This window comes from Trachinotus anak, unplaced genomic scaffold, assembly GCF_046630095.1.
Source record: "Trachinotus anak isolate AG129_WGS33_773 ecotype Australia unplaced genomic scaffold, CSIRO_AGI_Tana_v1 ptg000012l, whole genome shotgun sequence".
NCBI lineage: Eukaryota > Metazoa > Chordata > Actinopteri > Carangiformes > Carangidae > Trachinotus > Trachinotus anak.
The window spans coordinates 10,858,775-10,876,949 of NW_027273863.1; the positions used below are offsets into that span (position 1 = coordinate 10,858,775).

An 18,175-nucleotide genomic window follows, 5' to 3' on the forward strand; every position below is an offset into this window, starting at 1 on the left:
TACCAGCAAGCCTTCAGCCTTCCAGTCGTGCTTTATTTACTCAGTGAATCAAGTTCTACTTTTGCACTTGATTACTGTCAACAACTGAGAATTGTCCTAACTTCCCGGGCTGATCTCACCTGTCCCTACACAGTGATGTCAGTGCGGCTATCTTGCTTGATGATGTCACTGGGTCATTCCTGTCGGGTTGAGTAACACGCTGTCCCTGCCTGGCTTCTCTAGTGAGTGTGTGTGTTTTTAGCTGCAGAGTGTGTGAGAGATGGATTTAAGTATCTGTGGCAGTCAACCTTGTTGCTAACTGATTTACTGTGCCTGACACGCTATAGGCTGGAGCTGTATATCTGTGTGTGTGTGTGTGTGTGTGTGTGTTTGTGTGTAGTGTATGGAGATCTTTATATAGCCAGAGTTATCCAGGAAGGAGGAATGCCCTGGATGCCAGTGACCATATTTGAACAGTGTGTCTGCTACAGGCTGACTGCACACACTGACTGCAAACTGTGATTTACCCACACTCAAACACTCACCTCCCCTTCATCTTCACACTCTCTCTGTGTGTGTGTGAGTGTCTGCTCTGTATTGTAGTTACACTGGATCACCACTATCAGGCAATGTAATACCTTGTCTAGTAGTGACAGCAGGGCTCGACTTTTCCTGACTCACGGGGAGCAAACTTCTCTCTCTCTCTTTCCAGCACTTTCTGGTTTCTTCTCTCTGACCATCTCTTCTGCCGACTGACAACATCCACTCCGACCCTGTAGAGGAAACTACTCCGCCTCTCTTTATTTCTTATCCTTCCCTCGCTCCTCGCTGATCCGTGAATTGTATATACTTTTGGGGCAGCAGTTAGTGTTTGAGCGTGCACGCTTTGTGAGCTCCGTGTGTATGTGTGTGTGTTGTGCGTGTGAGTCAGTATGCCATGTCGTCCCCTGGCTCGTCGTTTGTGCAGATAAAGCATGAGGACCTGCTCTTCTATGAGAACTGTGGAGGAGGCAGCTTTGGGAGCGTCTACAGAGCCCTCTGGATATCCCAGGACAAGGAAGTGGCTGTGAAGAAGCTTCTGAAGATTGACAAAGAGGTAAGAGGGAAGACACACACACACACACACACACACACAGAGCAATCATAACACTTGTGCGCCAGAGTCACACACAAAATATTAACATCCAAAGCGGCTGTCAGTTATGGCCTCTCCTCTGTGGCATATCAACATGAATCAGTGTCCACTCATTTCCCAGATTCTCTAGATTGAACTCAAAGCCCCCACCCTCCCTCCCTCACCCTCCTCCCATGTTGTCTGCTGTTGAACATGTGTTTATCTTAAACATACCTCTCTTAGTCCCCCTCCTCCTCCCACTCATTTGTGCATGGGGCAGATTTATTTATGCCAGCACTCCCCTGTTCCTCCCATTGTATGTCAGGGCGAGGTGTGTGGTCATTTTGGGCTGTAATACCCTGCAGTCCACCCCGGGTGGTTCTCCATGAGTATGACCCCCATGGTAATCCAAACAGAACTTCCCTCCATGTTATTAATACTGGAGCGGTGGAGGTTCACAATGCAGCGTCAGGAAATAAGGGCGACCTGTGGGTGAATCGGACACGGTGTTAACTGTTGTGGCAACAGGTTTTAAACAATGTAACTTATTCCAAAGTTACAAAGATGATGCAAAACTAGTGAATTTAATGCACTGTCACACATGAGCCAACTACATCGAACTAGAGTTTGATTTCTTGTCTTACTTACCTCTCTCTCACTCACTTTCTTACACCCACACACAAACACATGCAGGGTGGGCAGACAGTGTAAAAACTGTGTGTGTGCAGTTCGAGTCTAAATACAAATTGATGGATCATGGGAGAACTGCAGCTTAGTGGAGTCTTCATGAATCTTTCCCTGCAACGCTTCATGTGAAATGGAGCTGCTTTTGAACATTAAAATCATATTTCACCCGATCTTAGATGTTTGCACAAACACTACTAACTCACACTGTGGCAGCAGAAGGATTTAAATCATTTACTTCAGTGAAAATAGAAACACCACACTATAATAATTATGCTACTGCAAGTAAAAGTCCTGCATTCAAAATTTACTTCAGTAAAAATAAAGAGGTATTAGTGACAAAATGTCCCTAAAGTATGAAAAGTAAAAATACAGAATGACCTGTGTTATATTATTGGATTATTACTATTAACAATTTAATACTGTAAAATATACTTTTGCTGTTTGTTGAGGTGGAGTTAACGTCACATACTGTTCAATCTATAAAAATCCCTAATTTTACAAACTGAACATTTTTTATGCAAAGTGAAAATTAACTAGTAAGACATAAATAGTGGATGAAGAAGTTGAACATATCTCTGCAATGTAGCGGAGCAGAAGTATAAAGCAGCTTAAAATGGAAAATACAAATACTTTAAAATAGTACTTCACAAGTTCACAAATGTAAAACTATATGTGCAAATGCATGCACACACACTGTGGTTGTAGACACCGATAACCTCACGTGTGGAGTAATGATGGGGAAAAAAACACAAGCTCAGTTGCTCTTTGGAAGAAAAACTAGTTATTCTGATAATATTTTCATGTTCAATTGCAGTTTTTGTGCAATTTCATAAAATTGATGGTTAGTTATTGTGTTGCTTGGCAACCGTTACATATTCCACATATGTAGAGGTTATGACCTATATGTCACTTCAGATTAATGGCATGTTTGTCACAGCAGTGTGAAAGGTCTTTGTTTGGAGATTCGACCTGTGGAATGACAGAGCTTCAGACCTCGGTTCAGACATCCCATAGACACCCTGAGGATTTAGTTTAAACTCAAGTCAAAGGCTCTTTTTTTTCTTAAAGGTCATGTTTCCTTACTGTTAGATATTGGAAAAATGAAGCAGGCTGCTAATAAAGTTGTTCATATCCCTCTGTTTCTCTTTTCCTTGTCTGCTTGTCCAGGCTGAGATTCTCAGTGTCCTGAGTCATAAGAACATCATTCAGTTTTATGGAGCCGTGCTGGAATCTCCCAACTATGGCATCGTCACAGGTCAGACCCCATGTGTTTGTGTGTGTGTGTGTGTGTGAGAGAGAGATCCATATAACCTTTCAAAAATCTTCACAAGAACATGAAGTGAAGTGTGCTTGTTTAATACTTACCTTCATTCAGTTCCCTTTTGAAGAAGTGCTCTACAATAAAGATGTGTATAATTATCTGTGGGGTTAAAGTCTAATGGAAATATGTAACATTAGGTCAGGTCAGGGTCTGAGGTGAGGCATAAAAGGGTTAAGGCCAGTGGGGATTGTCCTCTCATATAAAACTACACAAGTGTGTGTGTATATCAACTTTATTAGTTTGTATTTGATCCTAGACGTGCCACTTACAGACACGTTAGCACATGCTCTGATGACCGACCAGTGTTTATGTGTGTGTTTTGAAGTATCAGTGCGTATTGTGAGCGCTGTGTCTTGCTGTGTTTCCTGGCAGGACATTTGTAACTGAGACCAGCATGTTTGGATGTGGTTGTAATCCCGATGGGGTCATATGGTTAAGATAAAGCACCGACCCACCACTGCAAACTTGTCCAGCAATAATTCTCATTGCAGCTCAGTGTGACCAAGTACAACAATTACTAAAAATAAGAAAGTACAGTAAGGCATACATGAGAATAGACTCAGGAGACAGATTCCACTGGTGACATTTCTTCATTTAAGAGACAGATTCTTCCATTTTCTACCCACCAGGCTGCACAGACCTTTCATTGGACACTGTCTTTCACTTGTCTCTTTGAATTACCGACATTACAGGAAAATGGGAAAGGCTGAGAGTTCAGGGATAATCTGGATTAGACAGTCAGGGTGTGAAGGTTGTGAACTTTTCCACTGATTTGAAATGGCTTCTCTGTGTTTAGGTATGTGCAGTGTGCAGCACTTAACTGTGTCTGATGTTTCTCACACATTGTAATATATTGAGGCAGACTACTACTGCAGAAACAAAAAAATAGGATTATTTAATTTCTTTTGGAAAATGCTGAGATGTCTGCATTATAAAAGCTGTGAAAAGATTTTAAAGATCAAACTCTGATAGATATGTTTAAATGTCATCTGCTGACTGTATTCATACATTCATTCTGCTCACGATCACGTCGTATTGAATGTGTAGCTGTGTATGGAAACACATGATTTCCCTTTTTATAACTGTTCTCTTACAGCAACCATTGCTTGTGTGTGTGTGTGTTCTTACAGAATATGCTAGTGGAGGGTCTCTGTATGAGTACCTTTCCAGTGAGCAGAGTGAGGAGATGGACATGGAGCAGATCATGACATGGGCCATACAGATAGCCAAAGGTACAGCTGAGGAAACAATATTAATAAAATGTCCCTGCTTCAGGGTTTTATCATTTAGTCTCAAGCACCTCATAAACACGAGGGTCCTGTATTTTCTTTTACTTTACTCATCATGTACCAGACGTAAACGTTTACTCAGCTTTTTATTTACCTTTTAATCAATGTCTCTAACTTGTGTATATTCAGCACCAACAAGCTTCTTCCATTTGCCAGGCAAAGTAATACGTTTATAATTTAATTTTATAATTACATTTTTTATTAAGTAAAGTAAAACATATACAAAGCACCAAAATGTAATACTTCAGCAGATTTTGGAATGTGATAGAAATAAGATTTTTAAACACCTGCAAGAGCATATGGCACCTTTGCTGATGACTCCAATGGCAAATAATGGTGGTGGATTGAGGAGAAAGATTTACATATTGATGAGTTACAAGGTAATTAAACAGTAATACTCAACACCTTTGTATTTTACTATTTTCATCTCCGATCAGTTGCTCATCAAATGTTTTTTTAGCCTAACATTTTAAATCCCAGTTCATCCAGTGAATTTCTGTGTAAACCTAAAGCTTAATCCAAAATGCACAAATTTGATATTTTACAATGGATTTGCAGCCAAACCTACAAGAAATTTCACCAAAACCCATCAGAACAGAATAAACATTAAAAGGTTGTAGGTTTTTTTTTTGGCACTTATTAAATGTTACTTAAAATGTCTTTCTTTCAGGGATGCATTACCTCCACGCAGAAGCTCCAGTCAAAGTCATTCACAGAGACCTCAAGTCACGGAACGGTAATGTCATCGAAATCACTCCCTGATTTGTTCCTCAAACTCTGAGCTTCCTTTTGTTTTGCACATCTAAACAGAATCCTCTTTCTCTGTTCTCTCTCGTACAGTGGTGATGACAGCAGACAAAGTGCTGAAGGTTTGTAACGCTGATCTTTTGATTTATGGACAAGAACATATTAGTCATTTTCATCCAGTTCTGGCACACAGCTTATGTTTGTGTTTTCCTCAGTGTTCCTCTCTCCCCCTCCCCCCTCCCTCTCTCTCCCTCTCTCTTCGTCCCTCTCTCTCTCTCTTTCCCTCTCTCTTTCTCTCTCTCTTTCTCTCTCTCTCTCTCTCTCTCTCTCTCTCGGGATTTCAGATTTGTGATTTTGGAGCATCTAAGTTCCTCTCCCACACCACCCACATGACGGTGGTGGGCACTTTCCCCTGGATGGCTCCTGAAGTCATTCAAAGCCTGCCTGTGTCTGAGACCTGCGACACCTACTCCTACGGTGTGGTGAGTTGGTAGTGCTGTGCAAATATCAGTACTGTAATGCCAGAAATCAAACTTGTCTATTCAGACATCATCAAAACTATTGAAAAAGTTAACAAATGAGACCCAGATATACTGTATTTGGAGCAACCAGCAGCACATCAAAGCCCTCGTGTCTGTGTGAATGAGCCATCTCAGTCTGTTGTGTGGCCAGGTGCTATGGGAGATGCTGACTCGGGAGGTTCCTTTCAAAGGCTTCGAAGGGCTGCAGGTTGCATGGCTGGTGGTGGAAAAACAAGAGGTAATGGATACAAACACACACACACACACGTGAGCAGCACACCTTTTTGAACACACTGTAAGCATGTAGACCCAGCATAGTTTGAGAAGGCTGGAGGAACAATGTGATGCTCTCATGGTTTCCACTGTGAGCTGGTGAGGCTGAGGCTGGGTATTTTTAGGCCTGATGTCAGTTCTCTGCTCTTGTAAGGCCTGGATACACAGCAGTGGAGCTCGGCCAGACTCCCCCCGTCGGCTAAAGCCTTTACGAGAGACAGAGAGGGGGGTTGGGGGGGGGGTCGGTTGAAGAAAGACTGCTGCAGCAATAGGAGGGTTGATTCAAAAGGTTTATGGGTGCTGGGGGATGATGGTTACACAGTGTATGTGTTTCAGTTATTGACGTGCCTGAATCCACTTCAACAGCCACACACACACGCACGCACGCACACACACACACACACACACACACACACACACACACACACACACACACACACACACACACACACACACACACACACACACACACACACACACACACACACACACACACTGGGGGCCAACAAACAACTCAGAGAACATGATTCCTGCGTAGCCGTTGGCTAATCTCCAAATACTCTCCCTAAATAACTCTCTCTCTCTCTCTCTTTCCCTTTCCCAGTCTCCCTCTGATTTTCCCCTCCACTGCTATACCTCTTCCTGACCCTCTAACTTGCCCTCTCTCCACTCACAGTCAGTGATATTTTAGGATTAATCCCCACAGAAAACTGTTTCCATTTGCTGCATGGTAGTATGGAGCTGTCTGGACTCATTCAGACCTCTGGTGATGCCAGGGGACCTTTAATGTGGGAACATTATCTCAGTGGCATGGTGCTGCAGTTTACAGTGTTATACAAAGATAAACATGGAGCCAGACACTTTTATATTTTCCTATTTTATGCCAAACAGTTTCACGAGAGTGGACATATTAAATTCAACACATGATTGGACTTAACTAGAATGTAAATCTATAAACATACAAAAATAGTCCATTAAAACAGTCCCACTGTCTCGTAATGTGCCCTGGTGATGGGTTTTCACATAAAAACACAATATTTTTTGACAAAGTGGAACCAGTTATGTTTATTTTACAGGGAACATTTCTGTATTTATTTTTTTTTCTCTGGGCTTTTAGAAATGGTTTGAAGTGGGTGCAGTGGGGCCTTGTTTAAAAAAGGTGCTGTCGAGTTTTGATTCAAAATGAGACAGCAAATATTATTTTCTTTTGTTTCCAACCACAACAGTTGAGTTTTATCTGTGATAATAGCATTTAGCTCAAAGCACCACTGTGCCTAAGTACAGGCTCACAGAGCAGCAAGCATGGCTTTAGACAAATAGTCTTGTTTTACTTTTGACTGTTGCTAATTTACTCATGAATATTTAATGTTTCAAAGACACACTTTCAGTTTTCAGGGGATGTAAGTAGCTTTTTAGTAGGTTTAATAGTTATAAAAGATTAAGGTGGCAAGATGACATTTCTGTGAAAAGTAAAGGGTTCTGCTTCTTTTTTTGTGCATCTGCATATCTAGAGGCTGACCATCCCCACCAGCTGTCCAGCAAGTTTTGCTGAGCTGATGAGGAAATGTTGGCAAGCAGACCCAAAGGTAAACTAAGGATGGACACAAAGATTAACTCTATTATGCCTCAGGATATTAAAAATAGGTATAACAGGTAGTTATTTTGGCTTGTGTGCATGCATGTACCTACAGGAGCGTCCACAGTTTAAACAGGTGCTGGTAACCCTGGAGACCATGGCCAACGACAGCAGACTACCGGACCAGTGTAACTCCTTCCTACACAACAAGGACCAGTGGAGGTACACACACAAAGACACACACATGCACAGTTTTGCAGACATCCAAAAGAAAGCAGTGAGTGTATCTGCACTGTGTCTGAGAAGAAGTTGTCATCTGTAATTTGTATATAGTAAAGTCTTGGTCTTTTGTCTCAATGACAAATGCAGTCTTTTGCTTACTGTACTCCAAATAAAACTCAATATGCATGCACACTAATTCAACAGATTCATAGCTTCTACACACACATATACACAAACTCTTATATACATATCTCAGTGGACTCTAAAGCTCAGGAGAGAAGTTGAATGTGTGACCCTGTACTCTACTTCAGTCTATAATAAGCTCTCTGGAAAGAGTCCATGGAAGAGATTCCTCTACTCCTCCACTCTGCCCTCGCTCCACCACGGGGAGAAAGACAGAGGGGTGGGGAGGGGGCGTTGAGAGAGAGGTGGTGGAGAAATCAAGTATGAACTGAAGAAGAGGAGAAGTTCAGGGAGGAACAGAAATGTATTGGGTGCATGCGAAATCTAAAACACTGAGGATAGAGGGAAACAAGAGTGGACAGACAACAGGGGTGAGACAGGGGAGGGAGAGAGAGAGAGAGAGAGAGAGGGTGAGAGAGAGAGGGTGGGGGGTGGAGCAGAGGAGAGAAGGTGCGAGATTCTGTGCATATTTAACATGAGTACAGCGAGGCAATCAATTCTGAGTGAAGTTTTGGGTACGGGTGGAAAAACTTGGGCAAGGAGGGAGGAGGGGAGGAGGGAGGGAAGGAAAGTGAGGGAGGTGAAGGGGCGGGATGAATGAATAGGGAGGTATGGCAGGAACACAGAAGGAGGTATGGCTGTGCGTCAGACCTCTTGTCTATATTTAGTTGCTGTGAGAGCTGATTGTGTTTGTGAATGCAGGTTCATGGACACACTCACTAACTCCCGCAGTGACCTCTTGTGGTAGCAGCCAGTAACTGCAGTGAATTTTTTTTTCACTGATGACACAGTGATGACTTTTTGCATAAACAATCTTGTATTCCACAGGAATAGTAAACTCAGGATGTCAGAGTAGTGAGATAACGGATTGTGTTGCCTTGTAACGTTGCCACAGTGTGTCAGAGCTGTAGCTTTGCTGTGGGCCAAGTGACTGAAGTCACAATTGGTAACTTTGACCCAATTCCACAGACATAGCAGATCTCATTAATGTTTTGAATATGCAGTTTGTCCAAACTGATGAAAGTGTACTCAGAAAAAATTGCACAAATTTAACTAAAATGAATTGTGGATGCTGATAAGACAGTTACAGGATGAAGTTTTGACAGCATTTTATTGTAAAGAATTTTTCCGCTGAACCCTACATTATTAATATTAATCAAAATAAGCTGTGATTTGTCAAAACAAACAGTGTTAAATGGATGTAAATGGATGAAACATAGTGAGGGTGCATAATTTCCTGTCAGTACAGAAGGGACAGGTACATTGATTTCTTGCTGCATAATACAGTGAACAGTATACTATCACAATGAGTATATTGTATTTACTGTATATGATTAGTTTATATGGATTTGGGTCACAGCACGCGTTGCATTTGCAGAACTTTGAGGGGAAAAGAATCGCACTGTAGTACGTGATGCTCACAAACACTAAAAGAAACTTTAGGCATCTCAGTCATGAGTGATATTAACAGTGTCTTTCAAAAGAGTAGTTTATTTAAATATAGTTAGATCTGTCTGATGAGCTTTTTGAAACTAAAATCTGTCATTTGTTATTTATTTGTGGCTGTGGTAAATCTGCTGTTAAAACTAGGCCACACATGTCACAGCAGATCACTGATATTCTGTCTGTGGGTGTGTCTATATGCAAACACTACAGGTGTGAAATCGAGTCGACCCTGGAGCGCCTTCGGAAGCTGGAGAGGGAACTTTACTCCAAAGAGAAGGAGCTGGAGGAGAGGGAGAGGAGGCTCAGACTGTGGGAGGAGAGGCTGATGGAGAGGTCTAACATGACTCCCAGTCCGACCTCCCTACTCATGGAGCGCTCAAACATCTCACCAGTGAGTAAATGCGGAATTAAGTAAATGTAAATCCGTTCAGACAGCTGACAGCAAAATCATCTCATACCTTATTATAATCTTGGCCCTCCTCTTCCTCGTTTTTCTCTCTCACTTTAACAGTTCTTCAGTTCTGGGTCTTTCTTCCGCTCGCACTCTCAGGACTCCAACAGTACTGGGGTCAGCAGTGCTGGTGTCAGCTGTCTCCTCCGCACCCTCAGCAACGGAGACACGGAGAGGGGGAGCAGTACGGTGCTCGACAGGGGGATGGGTTCGCTCGACAGCGGGAGGCTCCACGTCATGCTCCGAGGGTTGCAGGGGAGGTTCGGAGAGGAGGACGAGGAGGAGGAAGGAACCCTGGAGGAGAAAGGCTGGGGGCAGAGGGACAGAGATGATAGTGGGAGTATGGAGGGAGGAAGAGTGCAGGTGACACTCCGGAGCTTCCCAGGCGGGGTAGTGGAGAGGGAGGAGAGGACTTGGGAGGAGGGGGACAGGGAGAGGGGAGGCTTGCAGAGGAGCAGGGTGACGACCATAGTCCGAGGATACTCAGGTGGATTTGGAGAGGCAGAAGGGGAGAGGGAGAAGGAGGGAGGATGGGAGATAGAAAAACTCGGGGATAGGCTCAATGAGCGAGGGATGGAGGGAGGGATTGAAGGGGGGCGGCTCCCGACCATGTTCAAGGGTCTGCATGGGAGTTTGGGGGGCCTTGGGGACATGCTGTCCTTAGACATGGATGATATGGGGGAGATGGAGAGACTGGGTGACATGGACATGAACATGAACATGGGTGACCTGGGAGTGAAGGTGGTGGGTCATGGAGTCAGGAGTGAGCTAGGGGTCAGGGGTCGCAGGAGTGACATGGGGGTCGTTGTCCAGGGAGTCAGAGGTGACCTCAGCGAGGCCGTCAGCCAAAAGATTAGAGGTGAAGTTGGGGTCATCGGCCACTCGGGGGTGCAGGTGAGCATGCGGGCCTCGTCCAATCAGAACTCTGTGAAGAGCTGCAGTGTGCGGCATGGAACCAAGATCAACATGGCTACTGCAGCCATGGACATGATGGAGCTCGACTGGTCTGACAGTGACTAGAAAACACATTAGCACATACACACACACACACACACACACACACACACACACACACACACACACACACACACACACACACACACACACACGCACAGAAAACACACAGAGGCCAAACTAGAAAGATTTTGACTTGTTAGCACATACAGTATCTGAGCTACAGTATGTGCATTAGAATCTCCAGTTGAAACAGAGCTGGTATACACACATTTCTTTTGTTATTTTTTTTTATTGAATGGATGAATACTACACCCATGTGTACTGTGAAGTAGGAAGGAGCAAAAAGACAATTCCAGGTTGTCTTGTGATGCTGACAGAATGATATCACCTGTGTAATTTAATGCGCTATTAAAACTGCTGCATAACATACTGTAAGAGGTGCAAGTGTTACAAAATAACACACTTGAACGCCGCTCTAATGAGGCAGCACTGTCTGATTTTTTTTTTTTCTCCTCCTGCTTATAGGGTATCTTGTTAGTTTGTAGATTTGATTTGTTCAAAAGCTTTGACTTTTATCAGTTCTAACTGTGATCTAGTGCGTGAATTTTTTGGCATTTCTCTCTGTATATTTTATCATTTTTCAATAAAAAGAAAAGAAACTGATTCAGTTCCTGTGATTTTGCTCTGCCAGAGTTAGCCTCCAGTAAAACATTTACATTGTGCTACAGGTAGAATTTAATAAAATGAACAATAAGGATGACAAGTAAGTGCAAAAGGGACCTTGTACAATAAAATAAATCAGTCTCAACCTCTAAATCTTCACCCCTGACCTCTGAACTCTGTCTCACACACTGAGCAGAAGAGCCACTCCAGCCAGGATCCACTTGGCCGGCCGCTCCCTGGTTTTCAGGCTGAAAGTCCACACATATGTGGGTCCTCTGATCTTAGTCTTGTAGAGCGGACATTCGTAGATATTCCTGGTCTCCTGGCGGTCATTGGGCACAGCTCGAACTGAGATGACGGGCATGGAGGGGGTCAGTTCCTTTAGACGAGCCTCAGTGATCACTCCAGCCTGAGTGTCCCATCTTGCACCTGTGGAAGGACACGGCGTAAAAAGAGAGAAAAAACAGAGAAGGATTCTCCATGCTGACCCAGAGTCGAGAGGAAATGAATGTTTGTCTACCTTCCATGTAAAGTCCATACACGTATGCACCCTCCCTGGCAGGCTGGTTGAACTCTTCCTTAAACTTCTTGGTCACATCCACTGTCAGGTTCACTTTATCCAGGGGCCACTCGTTCTTACGCGCCAGAGACTGCATCACGGCTGAAAACACAGAGGAATAACTATGATGAGACATGGGATGGAACAAGGGCAAAAAGATGAGGGGAGCGGTAATAAAATACATACCAGTACTATTTGTATTATACTTTATATACTTAATATTACATTTATATTTAAGTATTACCACATGGATCCCTTATCTTTCATATCTGTATCCACACGTGTGTTTACCAGTCAGAAAGGACTGTGGGTTGAAAAGTCCAGACAGCCAGACGACACTGGGCAGAGACAGGTCCTGAGTCCAGCTGTCCAGCTCTTTACAGCGCTGCAACACATCATTATACCTGACACACACACACACACACACACACACACACACACACAGAATAAGAGAGAAAAAAACGAAATCTAAGCAAATAGATGCATTAGTATGCATGTACTCCATGTACATGACAGCTCCTGAAGTATCTCAGATAGTAAATACATATACTTGCATTGGACACCATGCAGTTACATGCAGTTCTGTATACACAAAATATACCAACAATCAATTGTATTCTCAACAGTATTAAATATGTAACATTTAGACACACACACACACACACACACACACACACACACACACACACACACACACACACACCATATAGCCAGGCTGTAGGTGGAGGGGTAAGCCAGCTTGGTCCAGGTGTCAGGGACATTGTCAAAGAATAAGGCTGCCTGCAGCTTCTCCATCTCAGGGGAGATGGCCAGTTCACCCTTTGACAGACATGTTTAATCGTTAGATCACTATTAATAGACACATCGCAAGTGCTAAATCCACATCCATTAATCATTACCACATTCAATTTGAGACATCAATATAATTATTGTCACAAACAGCTGCTGGCCACCTTTTACACGCAGGATGGATTCGTGTGACAGTAAAGGGAACTATAAGAAGGCTTTTGATTCTTACAAGTGCACACAAATGGTTTATGGTTTTAGAGTTTCTTGGCATCCCTCATGGAGAAAATAATGGGAGTCATGTGAGATGCAAATATATATGCACACACATATATATAAATAAAAGCATACCTTGAGTCCGAGGTCAAGCTCCTTCAGTGAGCGTCGTATCTCAGAGATGAGTGTGTTCATGCGCTCACACTCCTGGAAGCAGACCAGGATGTATGGGGACCTCTCAGCTGTCTTGGAGGTGATGTCCGACATATTGTACTCCTCTGGTAGTTTTTCCAGCACCTCATCTAAGATAGTTTTCACCTGAAGGTGGGTGGATTGAGTAAAAGTAATTGCAGAACTGCTGCTACATGTGTAAATAGGAGCTTGTGTTAATAAAAGTGTGTCAGTATCTTTGCGTGTTGCTAGGCTTAGGAAAGGGTTCTTTTATATCTTTTAATTCCTGTCAAGGAAAACAAAAAGAATCCCATGAGGAAATAACTGGACATGTAAACCTACCTTCTCCTCCAGTGTCTGTGAGGATCCCTCCCCCATCACAGCGTCCGGAGACTGCAGCTCCAGCAGAGTGTGAAAAAGGTTATCTGACGTCACTGTCAGGAACTCAATTTCTGCATTGGGGTGCAACCCATAATGCACCGGGCTCTCGTGGGGCAGCATCTCATCTATGAAATCATGGTAGCCCTGGAGATGAGGGGGGAGAAAACTGGTGAATGCCATCCATCTATTACTGTTGTTTAATCATAACAAACGGCAGTGTAAGTCATGTGGTACTTTTATTTAAAGTGTTTAGGTGTTTCACAGACAGATATATTTAGTGTGTGTGCTGCACTTGTGAAAATGAACTTTTTAACCTGTATTTATCCAGAGAAATCTGACTGAACTCTCTAATATTTTAGTGATGACTTGCTTTACATGCACACAAAGGACACACCAGGATGCAGTTGTATCTCTGTTCACACCATTTAAATGTTCAACAAGGTGTGACTATGAAGCTCTATCAGTTACCTGATAGTCCAGGTTGGAGGGGACCACAAACCCGGGAGCCAAAGAAAGCTTACGATCAAACTGGGAAAAAAGAGCAATTTTTATCTTCAGATCTCGAACACAGTACAAAACATAAAAATTGTCCCGACCCAGGCAGCCAAATTTGCTCGGTCCAACAATGGCCTAAATCTGGCACGTCTGGGTGCCAGACTCTCTTTGGCACAACTGCTTCTAACTGGAGCTGATTCTCAGCCCAAGGTCCACACTCCAAAAACACTTGTCAAGTCCTCTTGTGCTAGAACACAGCCGTGTGTGCTGCCAGCCACTGTCAGCCAAACTCCAACGACTACCTGTGGAAGATTAAGCTCGTGTTTCTCTTTCTTTGTCTCCTTCTAAAAGTCCATATACAAACCTGGTTGGGCTGCATGTATTCTTCCAGGTATGTTCTGCAGAGACGTCTGTCCCAGTCATCAGTGATGTGTCCTCCATACATGATCTCCCCAAATAGATACCTCAGGTCCTCCCATGGCACCTTCATCATCATAATCATTATGAAAATCACTGCCGATACCATCACCATCATAATCATCCTCATCATGTTGTGGCAAACTGTAAAACTGCCCACTACACACACCCCAAACACACTTACATGTGTTACACTTACAGCATCTCATTCTCTCATAACACAGACAACACACCCTACAGTACCTGCGCATTAGCCTCCAGGTAGTTGTAAAGGACGTTTACTGATATTGTCAGGTCTCCAGTGTTGAAAGGATACTTTCTGTTCCAACCCTGAGGACCGAACTTCCTCCTCTCTGCCACACAGGCATGGAAGTAACACAGAGAGAAGAGGATGGTCTTAAACTCCTGCTCACGACTGCACTGGTCCATGATGTCCTAAAGAGGGGCCAATCAATGAATCGATCAATAAATATATAGGCATTGTTAACACAAAGCAGACAGCAGAAGCTCACCTGATCAAAGTTATCCAGAGCGGCATGCAAATTGGCATGCATGCCCGTAGGAGGTTCATTGGTGATCTTGATAGCGTTTTCCAGAATGCCCTGAGCAAAACATGGAAGATACAAAGATTTACATCTGCATTTAGAGCCACCATTGAAGTGCAGATCGGTTGTCAGCATTGTAGCATTGTAGCATTATGTGTATGTGCTTGATGGCATCATGAATTGAGATAGTGTTATTGCATGTACACTGCATCTCCACCTGTGGGATGATGTGCTCCGTAGGTGTTGGAGCTGGCTGCGCGCTCATAAACACTCTGTAGTCGGGATGACTCTCTTCACAGCAGCGCTCCAGGAGCTTCTCAAGTGAACCCAGCCATCGACCAACAAGGTGGATGTTCTGCAAGGAAATGGATTAAATGATTCAATATAGTATATAGAACATGCACAGCAAATGACATAGTGAAACAGCCAATAGCTTATAGAGAGTTTGAAGATTTTTATTTTGATTTATAAAATTTAAACTAAGCAAATTGTTTTATAATGAGTATTCATTATAGGCTGGGATTTCCGTCCTTTGATAAAATGTGCTCTGTCCATCCAGACATTTAAAGTAAACCCATCTTCCTTGCATCAGGACCTGCAGTATAACCCAGTGGCCCTCCTTGGCAGCCTTCTCCATGGCAACCTCAGCCACAGCTTCTTGGCCCTGACCCAAGGACACGTTGTGAAGCTTCCCAAGGTCGATAGTGAAACCCAGCTTCCTTCCTGAGAAAACACAGGGCTGAATTTTTTATATGTTGACATGGACTAATAAGATAACCTTGAGAAAAAGTACTTGGCCTGTTGTTATTATATTTCCAGTGAAAAACATGTTACATTAACATTTATACGAATGCATGGAAAAAGTAAAGCACAAGCATTAGTGCTCTAACATTTTTACAGTGCTACTGTGACTGCATTGTGTAGGAATGACTATTATGTGTATGACTATGTATTTGTGTGCAGTCTGTGCGTGTTTGCAGCGACTTTGCAGACAGTACCCAATGATTCCACATCTTTAAGCGGGTCCACTCCAGGAGAGAGGATGAAGAACACAGGTGAGGCTGGACCACTTTCTCGGAAAGACTTTGCAAACTCTGTCTTTCGGCCCTCTGTATACTTAACACCAAGCTTCTCCTCCACAAAATTCCTAGAGTTTGTTAACAAAAACAGCAGAAATAGCCTGGGTTTACCCAAACCTAACTGTTTACCCTGTATAAACAAATCACAAATACACATTTTGAAAGCCCTTTATCCATTGTGGGTGGGAAAAATAGACATTAGCCAGCATTATGCAAATGAAGAATGAATGAAGAAAACAGGTCTCAATATTATAAAAAGTAACATAAGAGAGAAAATATCCTCTGCACCTCAGAGCATAGGTCATACGGTCGGGTCGCAATGCTCTCATCATGATGAGTTTCTGCAGGGAGCTCTTCCCTTTCCACTCCTGAGGAAACTTCTCCTTCTCTGGACACTCTGACTCCACCATCTTCTTCCAGCGCTTAGGAGAGCCTTCGATGTCCCGGTCCAGCCCACGAAACTCATCCATGAAACTCATCACCTGGGCAAAGACAAGGAACAGCAGGTGGTGATTTATGCTGTGATTTATTTCTGAAAGCCAGCAAAAATAAGTCCTCTGTGTGCGTGTGTGCGTGTGTGTGTCAGCACCTTGATGGCGCTCCACGCTGAGTTGGATAGAAAGTCAAGGGGGCTGATGTAGCTGTGGTCAATGTTAAAACGTAGCAGGAAGTCTAGCTCTCGCACATCTATCTCTTTACTCATCAGGAGCAACTGAAAGAAGGAGAAAGAACACAGTCAGAGACAAGACACACACTCTCCCTGACACTGACACAGACACATGCACATACACACCCGCACCTGGAAGGCTAGCTGTGCAGTAAAGGTGAGCTTGTCTCTCTCAAATAGTCCCCTGCTGATGTAGTTGAAGGTGGAGTAGGTAACACAGTCTATCAGGGTGTTTACTCTGCTCTTCACGTCCTCACATGCCTCCGCCATCTCAACCGCTTTGTGGAAAACCACATTAAAGGCCTGAGAACGAGAGGGATAATCACTGCTTCAATACAACCTCACAGATTACATGTCCAGTTATGTGTTTTTCATCACTGGTTATGCAGAATTTATTGCATGTGATCTTCATGGGGTATTTAGTGACATTACATACAGTGAAAATTGTAGCGTTTTCTGTGTTAGAATTTAAACTGGAGACTGTTAATATCAGCATCTGCTTCTTTCTAATCCACGTTGTTAGTTTCTGGACTGTGAGTCAGTTCTCAGCCTTTCCTTCCGGTTACCTTGAGGCTGAACTGGTACATGGGGTTTATCTTGTTGAGATCATTCATGATGAAGTAGAGAAGAGACGCTCTGACCGCAACAGGACGATAGTGTTCTCTGGCTTCATTTATCTTCACCTCGTTAATTTTAGCCTCCAGGACCTGAGAACGAGGGATGAGGAGGACACAGAAGAATGAATGAAAAGAGATAGAACAAATAAAGGTGGAGCACGGGAGGAAATATGGAGGGAACATGTTGGAGAGTAAAAGATGAAAACAAGAGAACTTACTGTGATATGTACAACAAAGAAGAACATACACATACTATGTGCTGCATCCCCCTTTTACCTTCATCTCAATCTCAGCAGCAGTGTGCTTGGTGGTCTCGAGCTTCTCCACCAGCACGTTGTCACCCAGGAAGTTACTCTCTGCAGCAGACAACCTGGTCAGCAGCTCGTCCTCCAGAAGCTTCAGCTCAATCTTAAACAGGTTCTGCTGTTTGGTCAGTTCACTCTGAAGGAAGAGCACACAAACAGTTCATTAAAAGTAAAAACTGATTACTTTTTTTTTTTTATCGCTGCCATCAATATAGAGTTTAATTTAAAAAAAAACAAAAAACACTGACAATCAATTGGCCATGCAATGAAGGGAAAGAAGAACCTAATTCACCCCACCTTGAGGTGCTCAAGGTCAGGTCTCTCCTGATTCACCACCTGGGCCAGGAGCTGGTCCTCCAGTCCATCCCTGGTCACAGTAAAATTAATGAGGGTGGTCTGGGCTTGAATCTCTGGCTTGTAGTGAGGATTGGCCAATTTAGTGTGTAGGATCAGTCTGAAGCCTGGGTGGAAGAAACACTCCTTGTCCCCAACCTTTATACAACTGTGA

At 43.4% G+C, this 18,175-nt stretch overlaps 2 protein-coding genes across 2 annotated transcripts in view; one reads left to right on the plus strand and one right to left on the minus strand.

Moving 5' to 3' along the window:
* The first annotated feature begins 339 nt into the window (after positions 1-339).
* LOC139628574 (mitogen-activated protein kinase kinase kinase 20-like) lies at positions 340-11,429 on the plus strand. The gene is made up of 11 exons (XM_071490348.1): positions 340-1,075; positions 2,948-3,035; positions 4,232-4,333; positions 5,061-5,126; positions 5,231-5,259; positions 5,482-5,619; positions 5,810-5,896; positions 7,443-7,517; positions 7,623-7,729; positions 9,569-9,749; positions 9,870-11,429. The coding sequence occupies exons 1-11, from the start codon at positions 917-919 to the stop codon at positions 10,827-10,829; spliced, it is 1,992 nt and encodes a 663-aa protein (XP_071346449.1). The 5' UTR covers positions 340-916; the 3' UTR covers positions 10,830-11,429.
* Positions 11,430-11,509: 80 nt separating this feature from the next.
* dnah9l (dynein, axonemal, heavy polypeptide 9 like) overlaps positions 11,510-18,175 on the minus strand; it is a 36,085-nt gene continuing 29,419 nt past the window's right edge. Inside the window, exons 73-91 of the mRNA XM_071490338.1 lie at positions 17,965-18,169; positions 17,639-17,803; positions 17,312-17,452; positions 16,878-17,048; positions 16,668-16,790; positions 16,367-16,560; positions 15,998-16,146; positions 15,595-15,722; positions 15,217-15,354; positions 14,967-15,056; positions 14,698-14,889; positions 14,402-14,521; positions 14,011-14,070; positions 13,504-13,686; positions 13,126-13,308; positions 12,692-12,807; positions 12,280-12,392; positions 11,950-12,090; positions 11,510-11,858 (exon numbers count right to left, since the gene is read on the minus strand). Of these exons, the coding sequence (XP_071346439.1) occupies positions 11,611-11,858; positions 11,950-12,090; positions 12,280-12,392; positions 12,692-12,807; positions 13,126-13,308; positions 13,504-13,686; positions 14,011-14,070; positions 14,402-14,521; positions 14,698-14,889; positions 14,967-15,056; positions 15,217-15,354; positions 15,595-15,722; positions 15,998-16,146; positions 16,367-16,560; positions 16,668-16,790; positions 16,878-17,048; positions 17,312-17,452; positions 17,639-17,803; positions 17,965-18,169 (2,860 nt within the window). The 3' untranslated portion in view covers positions 11,510-11,610. The remainder of the gene's footprint in view (positions 11,859-11,949; positions 12,091-12,279; positions 12,393-12,691; positions 12,808-13,125; positions 13,309-13,503; positions 13,687-14,010; positions 14,071-14,401; positions 14,522-14,697; positions 14,890-14,966; positions 15,057-15,216; positions 15,355-15,594; positions 15,723-15,997; positions 16,147-16,366; positions 16,561-16,667; positions 16,791-16,877; positions 17,049-17,311; positions 17,453-17,638; positions 17,804-17,964; positions 18,170-18,175) is intronic.

Excerpts from the sequence above, each read along its gene's own strand:
- LOC139628574 (XM_071490348.1), top strand. The coding sequence starts at position 917 with ATGTCGTCCCCTGGCTCGTCGTTTGTGCAGATAAAGCATGAGGACCTG. Across the intron at positions 1,076-2,947 it reads TTCTGAAGATTGACAAAGAG|GCTGAGATTCTCAGTGTCCT; the intron begins GTAAGAGGGAAG and ends CTGCTTGTCCAG. Across the intron at positions 4,334-5,060 it reads GGCCATACAGATAGCCAAAG|GGATGCATTACCTCCACGCA; the intron begins GTACAGCTGAGG and ends TCTTTCTTTCAG.